This window comes from Pezoporus flaviventris, unplaced genomic scaffold, assembly GCF_033815535.1.
Source record: "Pezoporus flaviventris isolate CSIRO_AGI_PZ_B2104156 unplaced genomic scaffold, CSIRO_AGI_Pfla_v1 ptg000213l, whole genome shotgun sequence".
In the NCBI taxonomy this organism is placed as follows: Eukaryota; Metazoa; Chordata; class Aves; order Psittaciformes; family Psittacidae; genus Pezoporus; species Pezoporus flaviventris.
In genome coordinates, this window is record NW_026892761.1 from 5699635 (window position 1) to 5712797 (window position 13163).

Consider the following 13163-nt stretch of genomic DNA (forward strand, 5'->3'; position numbering starts at 1 on the left):
AGGTGAGAGCACAGCTCACCCTGCATGCAGAGACCAGCCACAGCGCTCCCACCTGAGCGCAGCAGCCGCTCCGCAGCGCGTGTGCCTGCACTGGTCTGACCATCTCTGCCTGGCTCCTCAAACTCCTCCACCAGCGCCAGGCTGCTGTGGTGAACTCCATCCAGAGCAAACCGTTCGATGCTAACGCTAAGCCTCACAGCACCCCAGTGCTGCAGGGTTCCTGCCTGCCCAAGTTACCCTAAAGCTGGGAAAATGCTGCCACCGTTTGGCAAAACTTTGGAGTTGACGGGCCCAGATGAGGAACACCGGCACCCACCTGCCCTCCTTCCTGAAGGCTCGAATGACAATGGAAGATAATAATACAGAGATTTCTGTGCTCAAACTCCAAGTTAATTCTGCCTCCAAAACCAGAGCAATCAGCAGTGATAACCCACATGCCTTTCAGGTGGTTATAATAGAGGATACAAACCCAAAGGACATCCTGTGCCTGCAACTGAAGGGGGGAAACAAGTCTCCCCAGGATGGGATGTGGCCAAAGGGGCTTTTAATTGTGGACAGTGAGCTACCCCTGCCCCGATCAACTCCATACCCCATCACCGCATCCCTCCATGCAGCCAGACAACAAAAGGACGACCATCCACTCACAGCCCAGGACTGAGCCTGGTATCCCAACTGAGGAACCTGCACCATCAGAGGTAAAAATTCCAGCCCCAGCACAGGGTATTTTGCCAAACTTGGTTCCAAAATAAACAAGGGACACACTCCGCAGGGAAGAGGGAGACTCTAGACACAAATGATGGATGCAGCTTATGCATAGTCAAAGTGTTCAATCATATATTAAATAAAGTTGCAGCCAATCTTTTAAATTCACATCACTGTCATCTCCTCCCATGATGTCCAAGCCAGAGATGCATTCTTCCTTCACTTAACACAAAAACAATCCTCAAAACCACAGTTAACTTTGTACCATGACTAGCAAAAATACACAAAAACTACAGTCACCAGAACATAGACTCATACAATAGTTAGGGTTGGAAAGGACCTTAAGATCATCCAGTTCCAACCCCCTGCCATGGGCACGGTCACCTCACACTAAACCATGCCACCCAAGGTTCAAGATGGTACCTTGGATCTTGACCTGGTAACTCTTGTTGGGAATTATAACTATATATTTATATAAATCTTTACTAGGATTTGCTCACCTGTTATTTTACACAAGGAAAGAAAACAACTCTTTATAGAAAAACCAATGCCCATAAAACCAAGCAACCAACCGGTTGGAACAGGCTCCCAAAAGCCATGAGGTTTCCTATAACAATTTGTGACTTGGCCATCTCTTTCCTTTTTCCTCCTGACAGAAGAGCTTGTTTCACTGATACCAGGATTCACTTTACATAGGGAAGGCCAAGACATCATTCCAAGCTTTCAAGATTTGGGCTTTTCTTTGTTGGAACATTAGCTGGTTTACAAGAGCATGTAACAAGGTAACTACAGGAGCAGAAACTGAGGACAACATTCACAGTAGGATTCTAAAGTCAGCAATTTCCTTATGTCCCTGTTTCTTCCAGCAGATGATTCAGACACACACAACAGCTTCACCCAGCTCATGCCCTCTTAGAGGGCTACAACCATACCCACCACCGAAATCCCCATTTCTAACCCACAAATACACCCGACAAGACAACGTGTGTTGGTGCAACTCCAACCAGAGAGTGAACAGATGTGACACAGCAAGCACCGGCCTTTTGCAGCTGTTAAAACTGACAGAACATGGATGTCACTGAGGTTTGTACATCAATGGCTTCTGTTTACTGACTGCCCAATGCAGCTTAGGCTCAAAGGTGCCAACACAAGTGAAGCTATGGAGGATCTGCAGGCTGCAGAACTGAACATTCACTCGGACTGGAACGGAGCTGGAACACAAACCAGTTTTCTAAAGCAGTTTAATAAAGGAATGGTGACGTTTCTTGGAAAGCGGGAGGAACCCAGCGGGCATTGTGTGTGCCACCTGCCCGAGTCACAAAGAAACACAACTGTCAAAAAAGATATTTAAGTTTAATACAAATTTTATACAAAGAAAATGTGAAAAAATACTTCCATATGCTAAAAGCAATTATGCTTCACAAATAAGGCCAGCTAGGCTATTTCTGACACAACTGCAAGTCACCAACAGTCTGTTCTCGCTTGTTTTCTTCTAATATTTTTTCCCTATAATGTGGGTTCTAGCTGGAGACTGTACAAACCGCATTCTTTTATAAACAATGGGAGAAATCAACATGACTAAAATGTACAACAGAATGTACTGGAATGATATCATACAATTAATTTTCTCATATACATACATCACCTTTGCTTTGTTCAATGCTTTCGTTTTACACAACATACAAAATGGTACTACAGTATAAGTGTAACAGACGGCATTTTCATGGGTTACTTTCTCTCATACTGTACTGCTTCATGCTTACATAAAAACATAAATCCCATCATATAAATAATACATGCTCTGGCCCAGCATCAAAAGTCCTTTGCCTGCCTTTCCCCATCCATGTTTTTCTCCGCCCCTGGTTCTTGTCCAAAGTCCTTTGGGAGGATTTGTACAAAAAGAAAACTGAACTATGAAGCATAGGAACAAAGTTTTCAATCTTTGCTATCGATGATCAGACACTGCGTTACACCCAGCTGGCATCATCACACCTTCCAACTTTTCTGATACTAGACTGAATGAGATTTCAACTTAATCTGTAAACAATACAAATCTTACTGGACTGCTCATTGTAAAAAACAATGTAAATCTTTATGTATTTCAGGTCCACAGATTAGAAATGTTGTAATCTGCCCAATACAAGTAACCGAAAAAAGACTCTTTTCATCACTTGGTTACTTAAAGAAATTCTACAAGAGTTTCAAAGTGCAGAAATTGTTTTCAATCCAAATGCAAATCAAATTGTTCAGCTCTCATGATCATATTATTTGATGCGTAACGGCAGTTTCCCAAGACCAGTTTTCAGCGTCAGCTTGTCATACGGCTGTTTTAAACCTTCCTTTTCCAACTCCAAACACTCTTTATAAGTTAAAGTCAATACAAATATAAAAAGGAGATGGTACTCTAATGACATCCACAAATTGTACATTATTTACAAAAGAAGCATAGATTTAATAGGGATCTTACCTGTCCTCAGCTTTTCTAAGCCAGCGCTAATGCTTTACATTAATGTAGTGTAGTTAGTGCTTTGTACACATATACAAAGCTAAAGTCTGAACCTTTGAGGTTAATCCAAAGAACTGTGTTTATTTTTCACATTTCTATTAGATCTATTTATTCCAACAATTGTATGGACTTCTTGTTAGCAGTTAGACTCTTCGTACTTGGACTGGCATTGTGGTCTGAACATACTGAACTCCAGTTCGCATTGCCACTGTCCCAGCAGAAGGACTTACCGCTACAGGAATGGTCTGTGGATTAAAACCAAGAGAAACACATTGTTATGTTACAGGTCACAAACATGACCACAGAGAGATTTCTTTTCCAGGGGAAATCCAGAACAAGCTCCAATTGTGTGCATGAATTAATACCTTTATTACTGCAGCATTACCTCATTCCAGGGTAGGAAGTAGTGTGTTACTTTCCTGCAGCCAGGAGTTTTTCTGTATTAGGATTACTACTACATAACTACAGGGACAGGTGGTCCTACGGGTACTGTACACACTTTGTCTGTGCTTGGAGAGTTCGGTTTTCATAGTTACATCCAGTTCTGTGTTTTCCCAAAACTAATGCATGGGAAGAGGAAAAAGGGCTAAGAAAATCCTTTGTCATTTGAAAAAGTTCTGACAAATCAAACTGGAGTACAAAAATACCCTCGTTTATAAGTATATTCTTGTTACACATTACTTAAAGATTTTTCCCCAAAAGGAACTCCCCCATGCATTCAGTCTACACAGAAGTGAACAAAGAACATCCATCTGAACAAAAAAGTACTTAACTTTTGCACAAATCAATAGCAAAAACATCAGCATCACTGGGAACTGTCTTACACACCCTGTAAAAATATTAATATAGAATAAACTTTTCACTGCCATCATACAGATCATGATTTATACATCTCGACAAATGACATTTCAGCACATCTCTATAGGTGGCAACTGGTTCTACAGATGCAGAGACAAAGGCACGAGAATGTTAAACAATCTGGTCAAGGTCACGTCACTCTGGAAGATCTGGAAAAGGATTTATTGGATCTCAAGTCTGTGTCATAACCTTCCTCCAAAAATGTGAGAAAGTCTAGAAGTGTCTGTACCATACAAACTGCAAGTATGTTTCGACACAATCCCAGTGCTGCGCAACTGCATCCGTTTCAGTTCACAATACGTTGTTGGAAGAGACAGGAAGTGAGATCCTGAGGAATCTGAAAGGGATGCACAGATCTTCCCCCTGATGGTAGTGTGACATTCCAAAGAGAACACGGAAGAAGAAATACAAGTTCACTGAAGCCCAGTGTTTGCCCACACTGTTTTAAGAAACCACGTTAGTGTCTTGATGGTATTCAGCAGGGACTGTGAGTATCCCTACTGAGATGGGTTGCAGCCTAGAGTGCGTATCAGCTCCTTTGTGACAGTCTGTGCCTTCCAGAAGCCTACTCATCCCATTCCCTGGAATGCAAACATGATGAATTTGTATTTTTACATTATTTTAACTGCAGAAATAATAACACACAAACATGGAACCAATTTGCTAAATAAATTAAAGATTACTGCCATTTTGCAATGATTTCAGATGTGTACAGAGGGTTCAATGGAAATGGTACCCAGAAGATACACGGGAAGTTGTTCAGAGGAGGAAGTTCCTAGTTGGACACAAAGTGCAAATTGAACCCTAAAGAAGCCACTGTGTAAGCTACTGTTAGTACTACAGGTGGGGAAATTCAGGTTGCCACAGTCACCTTTTAAATACACAACTACACAATGAAAATGTTTCCATTCTTACAGCGATCGGGACATGGAATGTGCGAGACTCCTTAAGTGTGTTAAGATCATTCCCTGAGAGGTAAATTTTCCACCTCTGCCAGTTTTACACATATGTACATTTTGCATACATATTAAACATGCACTAAGGTTTAAAATTACTTAAATTGCACGTGCAGGCATTAGAATACAGAGGTGTCTGTAGCTGTGCAAGACTAATGCAAAATGTGTACAAAGATTTAAACATGCACAAATAAAGGCTGAAACCTTTCAGACACTCCAGTTATGCTGTACAGAACTCAATACACTTGGGTATTACAGAAAACCAATGAAGGGAACTGCCATTTTTCTGGGTATTACACAAAACCACCTTATGATCTTACAACCTCTCAGCTACTCACAAAAAAAAGCCTAATGTCTTTGATGTTTGCATTTAAAACACACAGGAAACCTTGTTGTTACAGTAATTCAGTCCAAACAACTTCAGGCCAATGCTGCAAAGGTGCACAGTGCTCTCAGCTGAGACAAAAGGAGTTGAGTTAAAATGCTCTTAGGAATGTGAAAAGTCATGATCCCCACGAAGAGCAGTAACATTTGTGTGGACTCTAATGGCTATGAAATACTGTGTGTGTGCATGTGCGTGTATGCATACATACACACACAGAGGCATGTATCCTGCCGGTGGGGGAGCTGTGGGGTGTGCACAAGGAGAGACAGAGTAACTTCCATTGCAAACCAGGCCTCACGGTCACAGTGTGATTAAGGTACACTGTTCCAGTGGTTCACAGTTGCTATATAAATCACCTTACTTTAGTCAGAAAGGGAACTGAAGTTACATGTGGGCTTCTCTGCTGACGCCAGCCCTGAGGCAGAGCATACTGTTCAGCTACTGGGGCAGTATCAGCATGTGCCTCTTAGTAAGAAGGATATCAGCTCAGTTGCCACGCTGACTCCAAGGTGAGCTCTGAAGAACATGACCAGTTGAAATTATGGGATATTCTGATGCATAAAAGACAAAAATGGAAATCACTTGTGTCCCATCTCCTGGGGGAGACACCAGGGAGTTCATGTCTCCTTGGTTACATCTTTGATGGAAAAACCAGTCTGATTCCAAGGCTATTTCTCATGATTTCATAACACTAATGTGCAAGGCTGCATGGGAGATACTGATGAATGCACGTTTCCTTTCAGAGTTACTGAGATGTCACAGGAATATCAAGCATAGCTCAGAAATAATTAAATCTCTTTAGGATACAACAGACAAAAAGATATTTAAAAGATATTTAAAATGTATTCTATATATTTACACTGATGTTGTGGCCAAGTATATACATGAAACAGAGAGATAACCAACATAATAATGTTGTAAAGAGGAAGTCTGACTGCCCTCAATGCCTTCACTATACTTAATGACAATTTCTGAATCCTTGTAATAATGAATGATGAAATGAAAGGGTGGAATGTTGCACAGCAAAATAAGACATTTTGCACTGCAAGTTGAGACTATACCAGTGAATTCATCTCTTGATAGAACAGCAGACGGAGACAACCCCCCAGAAATACTGAGCAATTTTAATGCCAGGAACACTACTACTGCAGACTTGAAATGATGATATTGTACTTACAATTGTGGGTTGAGTAGTTGGAATATAGGTGGTGGTCTGCGGTACCTGGACCAGTTTTATAGGCTGGTTGCTTGTCACACCTGTTGCTATCTGCAGAGACAGCACAGGCAACCTCAGTAGAAGTCTCAGCTTTTACATAAATTCCACCTAGTTGTTATTATTATTAGAATATGAAATTTATGTGGGATGTTTTTGTTTGTGTTAAAAATTTGCATCTTAATGAATTCACAGGTTACTGCTTTTGTTAATAAAACAAAATTCGAATTATGAACATGATCAATGCATACAGCATGATGTTTCAGGTAGAACATCTACGTGAAAGCAATTCCAGATATGTGTAACTGGAATATTCCCTGGCAAGTGTTTTAGGTAATTGATTTTCTCCCATCCCCTATTTCCCCAGTAATACAAAGGTTGTGCTGCCACAAACAAAACAACGTGTACGAACACTGACTGAGCCAGAGCTTAACTTAACCAAAGCATCCAAGTGGAACAGCACATCCTTTTTCCCTCTACAAATCTGTTTCCCAGGTTACTCCCTTAAGATGACATGTCAAGCCCAGAGATCTAACACCAGACAGTAGCAAAAGTGTCAAGAAATGAACACAGCTCTCTAGTTTACTATGCTTCCCAATTCTATAGGACTATCTCAATGAGACATCATGCTGGAATCACAATACTACAAAATTAGTTTGCTTTTAATATTTTAAAATACAACAAGGCTCCTACTGATGTGGGGGATCATGTGTAAGGGTTTGAAGGATTACACCACCCCCCCCAAATTTTTCATGTAACAAACCTTGCAAGGGCAGAAGAAAAACGATGCTGAAATTGCTAATAGTCAAGCCCTACCTATAAAGCAGAATCTTCTCTATAAACATTTTCTATATATGCAATGTTAAGTCCCTTTTATTAGAGCATTTGCTCATCCTTGCCTACTGAATACTATCAGAGTAGATGCTACGGAGGATTTCGTAACTGCTCCGTTAACTGTAGATCCAGGTGAATTGTTGTATCAGTGTTATGGAACATTGTGGTACCCTAGTGGCAGTCTGTTGTGATAAAGTAAGTTGATTTGAATGCAGGTCTTGAGCTTGGCCTCTGAACCCCCAGGCAAGAAGGGCTTGGAAGTGCTGCAGTCAGTATTGCTTATCAGAAGGCAACTTGTATCGAAAGATCCAGACCAGAAGCTACACTGATGGGTCCTGGAGAGAGAGAGAGAAAGAGGTCCAGTCCCCTTTGGCTGGAAGGATGAGTCAAGGCAACACAAGGTTTTATCAGGAATGAGTGAAGGGGAAAGAGGACAGAAGGAGATTTCTTTTGCCAAGATGAAGAAAAAACCCACAAATTCCTATCTCACTCCCCAAATCAGTCTTTGAAATATGCAAAATGATCATTAATTCATGAACTAGGGAGGCTTTTAGGGGCAGGTTTCAGAGGAATCTTACATACTGCTTTTGAAGGAAGCGACCACAATGATACTCACTGTAACACTCTCTTTGCTTTTATCAGCTGAACCTTCTTTTTCCTTAGGGGTGCTGGCTGTTTCTGTGGGTGTAGGCTGCGCACTTGAACTGGGCTGGGATGATTTATTTAATGTTTCTGTGCTAATTTCAGTATCTGTTTCTTGCTGTGTTGCAGTAGCTAAAAATAAAGGAAAAAAAGAGAAAGTAGCCACAGCTCCCATGTACCAGTCTACAGCCACGTTGCATCCATGCAAGTCAAGAATGTTGAGTCACGATGTGTTGCACCCACCCTAACCCTTCGCTGTGGAACAGGCAACCCAGAGCAAGATTACCTGACTGTGTGCAAGATTTCATGTGCTCAGGCCAGTGAGCTTGTTGGCAGGGATAGTCACAGTAGCTAGTATTCCAACAGCAATAAAAAATGGCCTCTTTCTTGCAGTTAGCGCACCACTGCTTCTTTTTAGTTTCATCCACTGCTTGCTGTTTTTCCAATTCCAGCTGCTTCTTCACTTCAGCGATCAAACGATCCCGTTCTTGTTCTAGACTCTGACGCATTTCAGCCATTGTCAGTTCTACTCAAAATGCAAAGAAAGAGGAAAGAGGAGTTTAGTATTTTCCACCCCAAGGAGCAAGGCGCAAAACAATAATTTTCATGAGTTTAAAGACAAAATGAAATTAAATCAAATTATTCCCTGAGTTCGGGCATCTCCCTGTTCTCATAAAAACAGAGACTCAACAAATGTAAGTCTTCCATCTTCTTTTCTTACTCCAGCACCATGGTTTTTACCCTTATCTTCCATTTGTTTAACACTTTAGTTCTAGATGACCCACAATGGATCACAATCCAGGTGTACTAGGTGCAACATAAACACAAGAAGGATGTATGCAGCTGCTGCTAAAATACTTTGGTAAAGACATGGAAACTAAGGTAACTTTGTTTACATACTCAGAAGGTGTCCTCTACCATCAGCACAGTACACTATGTGAGGTTTTCTGTCCTTCCCTGGGACAATTTGCAGGTATCATATGATGAATACATATTACAAGCATTTGGATTTTCTTCTATTTAGGACAACACCTGACACACTATTTTGGGCTGCCATTTTCATACCTAGATTATGCTTCATTTCTGAGAGCTCCTGTTGATGTAGCCATTGAAGTTTTTCTATCTCAATCCTCAAACGCCGTATCTAAATATTAAAGTATTAATAGTTAGCAATAACAGACAGGGTGCGGTGTATAGTAAGTAGTCATTATACAGAAAGAGATGCCCCAAGCAAAGAGCCTGATCATCACTTACATCAAGGCCCTTTCATATCAACATGAGGACAAAACCATTCATAGCATACCCCAAACTAGAGTCTAAAGCATTCAAAATATTTGTTTGCGTGATTTGCTTACCATACACAGTACAGAATTGTTGGAAAACAAAAAAGCACTTGTGTTAAACTTGCTCTAAAATTAGTTAAGTCTCAAATTTCTCTGACGGGAATCAGAAACCTATTCCTTCCTCCATTTTGTTTGCATTTATTAGTATAAATATTATTAGTTTTCTTTTTAACTATATGAGGCTTAGGAAAGCAGGTTTTTCATTCACTGTGGATTGGGAATACAAATATCATTGCTCAACACTGTGATTTTGATTATAGCAAGCAAACAAATCGTCACACTTTTAACTCTGAACACACTTAAAAGATATTAAGTTATACCTTTGGAGAGAACTAAATGCAATGGATAACACTGCATTAAAAATCCAAAAAGTATTAAATACTGTACTCATAATCACATCACTGGAATACGCGCCTGAACTAGCAGCAAATTCAAATCTTCCTCTGGCAGACAAACACATGGTTTAAAGAAACGATACTTGCAAAAACCTGCTTCATTTCTGACTTTAAACAAGGTGACACAAAATCAAATCTTCAACAGAGGCTTTAAGGAACTGGGCCCAATGGTTTCCTGCTTGTCTGACAGAGCCCATCGTTACTTCTGAAACAGCATAGAAATCAGAATCTCTACACAGTCCCAATATCTAACGCTTTGTAGGTACAGTTATATGGTACTTTTACATAGAAAAATACTTTTTGTAACTTTTAAAGTTACCATACAAGCAATACTGGTTTTCAGTCTTACACTAACCTCAGCTATTGTACTTCCAGTAGTATTTTTTGACAGATCATTATATATTTCAGTCATTGTTCCTTTGATGGCATCCATCATCTGAAAGACAAAATGAAAAATAAATTCTTTGATATATCTATTAAAATAGATACCCACTTTCACTTCCTTTCTCCTACTCTAATGTGAGCTTATATTGCTATCAACAATGCCCCATGTCTATAGCTGTTTATCTGGGTCTACTTTTAGAGAAATATTTAGAAGGTGGAACACAACACTTTTGATCAGGACTCTGATCTTTAAGTGTCCTCAACTGGTGAGCTGCTTCACCACCTTCTTTTGCAAGAAATTGGCATTGATGCAATTTAGAAACAGAAAAAGATACAACCATGAGTTTTGGAAACTATAATAATAATAATAATAATAATAATATTAAAGGCATTTACTGACCACTGACAATCCCACCAACACCATATGGTTGAGTGAGAATACTGAAAGTTGACAGTTACGATTAATTCTGGTGATTTTAATGCCCGGCTACTCAACTTTATTTCCTTATATAGCATTCATGTTGATTTTTTAAAGATCTAAGAGAGTATATGAAAAGCTAATGTCCCATCCCTCCCTGTCACTATTATGACACAAGTATTACACCACATCTTCTCTTTAACAACTTAGCTTCTTAATACATGAATACACACTTATGACAAGTTACCATCTGATGAAGTGTTTTAAAACAAGTGTTTTAAGTACATTTTTGTATATGTATTACTGGACACAAATGGAAAAATTAACATTTACTGTGAAGATGATGCTGAGGAGGTATCTGTACCTGTCCAAAACACAATACAATGTAAATAAGCAGCAGCAGTGGCAGAATGTGAGAAGGAGAGGGTCTGAAGTGTCTGAGCAGTTGAAGCCTATCTTATACACGCTCTGGCTTGGAAGGGCAGCATTCAGCCAACTCTAAAAAGATGGTTCAGCACTCGTGTTGAAATCTAGCTGTTCCTATCTAGTGGAATGAACTTGCAACATATGACAACCTGAGAATAATTATTTCAGAATCTGAAATGTCAAAAATGTGACAGTTCACTTCAAAATAAAATTTCAATGAAAACCTTGCTCAAGAACTTACTTTGCTAGTGTATTTAGCAATATCTGCAGCCACATCAGCTGAAGCTGTTGCAATTGGCAAGTCTGTATTAACTGAGGAAGAAAGTGTACTTGCAGATCCAGAACTGGTAACCATAGAAATAGGTTGAGTACTTGTAACCAAGGTTATAGTGGATGTGGAAGTGCTCTGGGTGATCTCTTTTTGCTGCACAGCTAAGAAAAGAGAACATACAGCAGATAAATAACATAAACAATTCTAAAAATCAATAGGCAAACTTCTAACTTTAATGTGTGCACCTAACCAGTTGAAAGACATTATCTATAGAATGGTGACATTTAATCAATCAATTTTACAGTGCCCAGCCACTGAACATATATATAATTTTAAGGTTTAATGGTAATGAAGGAAATACATCTTTGAAACTTACTATTTTAGACTGACCAATACAAAAGTCTCCCACAGATCTGTATTCCTCCCATTTTGGGACATTTCCATCCCACTTCCCAACCTCTCAATTTGGAGAACTCCCAACTAATATACGCATGAGCATAAGTTAGAACGTATGAGTATAAGTTAGACATTGACATTTTCTTCTGGCATCCTTTAGAAACATACTATTGAATTTCTTTTCTTTTTCCTTTGAAAAAAAGATTTAGTAGGCCCCTGCTGAAAAAAAAAGCCTACTTTAGTAATACAATACTTCCTGTCATTATTCCCATTCTTTTGTTATTAATGCTACTAATTATTATTAGTGTTGCAACATGTTTAGTATACACATATCCAGATCAACATTAGCCCTTGCTTGGCCAAAGAGTAAGGAATGCCAGCTTAGATTAACCCATTAAAGCAAAGAAGTTATTCATAGATTTAACTCAAATTGGATAAGAAAAATTTTCTCATCTCTGGTCAACAGTTCAAATAAACAGTGCATAATTTAATATTTTTTAAAAATACCTTTTCAGACAACACTTTTCAATCTATTTTTAATGATTCATATTATAAAAGACGTCTTCATTACCAATATCTTCAAAACAGGAATTACTGAAATGGAAGTTATTTACATTTATACCTACGTACCATGTTTTTGTTTATGCCAATTCAGTATGTAAGAAATCCCCACAATTTCTATTTTCATTTGATATATTTCTAGAATATGATGTTTAGGATGGAACATTGCTATGATGTGCTCATTAGTAAATATATTGCTAAAACAAATTCATAGGCTGAATGTTAAAATTTCAGCCAATATTATCAAGCTTTTATACTGATGTACGAGTCTGTTAAAAAAACAGCTTCACAGGTTTCACATTTATTTTTCTCACTGACTCTTTCTGTATTAAATCTGGGCAGTCTACCTGTACAAAGATAACACTTCTTCAACACTTCTTAAATGACAGTCACAAAAGTGGTTTGGGACCAGAGGAACGTATCCCTGGTAAAGGTTTGTATGTGACCCATTACCTACACCTTGTTCTGTCTGAAAGTACTGGCTTGCCAGCAGTGTTAGCAGACTAGAGAACATCTATTCATCAGGCACACCAGTAAAGAGTACTGTTTATTAACTTGGAATTACAAATGAAGCTAGATTTATTTAAATTGCTGTTTTGTGAAGTGAAGCAATAGAGGCATGGGTTTATACTACCATGTGCCTACTAATAGTGAAACCTCCAGCAACAGAATGGTAAGAAAGCAGTTGTGTAAACATTCTAATGTTACTGTTCGCTCAGTAAATAGCATCAAAGTATTGTTAAGAGTTAAGCAACAGGGGTTTCAAAGACAAATGTAGCCTGGGTTATTTCATTGTTGTCAAATTATACTCTGTGAAAAACTGAACAGCTCAGCTTCTTTGTCTGTGTCAGATAAAAGTGGATCCAATTTGCG

At 39.1% G+C, this 13163-nt stretch overlaps 2 protein-coding genes across 11 annotated transcripts in view; one reads left to right on the top strand and one right to left on the bottom strand.

Annotated features, from left to right (window-relative positions):
* Positions 1 to 13163, top strand: part of EYA2 (EYA transcriptional coactivator and phosphatase 2) — a 166684-nt gene that overhangs the window by 92141 nt on the left and 61380 nt on the right. The window lies entirely within an intron of this gene.
* Positions 2037 to 13163, bottom strand: part of ZMYND8 (zinc finger MYND-type containing 8) — a 51114-nt gene continuing 39987 nt past the window's right edge. For 6 of the 10 annotated variants that reach the window (XM_061441556.1, XM_061441549.1, XM_061441551.1 and 3 more), the window contains exons 16-21: positions 11304 to 11494; positions 10190 to 10270; positions 9162 to 9240; positions 8383 to 8622; positions 8071 to 8228; positions 2037 to 6674 (exon numbers count right to left, since the gene is read on the bottom strand). In XM_061441556.1, coding sequence (XP_061297540.1) covers positions 6477 to 6674; positions 8071 to 8228; positions 8383 to 8622; positions 9162 to 9240; positions 10190 to 10270; positions 11304 to 11494 — 947 coding nt within the window. In that variant the 3' untranslated portion in view covers positions 2037 to 6476. Of the gene's footprint in view, positions 7790 to 8070; positions 8229 to 8382; positions 8623 to 9161; positions 9241 to 10189; positions 10271 to 11303; positions 11495 to 13163 lie in introns of all 10 variants that reach the window. The other 4 variants (XR_009741298.1, XM_061441550.1, XM_061441558.1 and 1 more) reach the window with 4 other exon arrangements.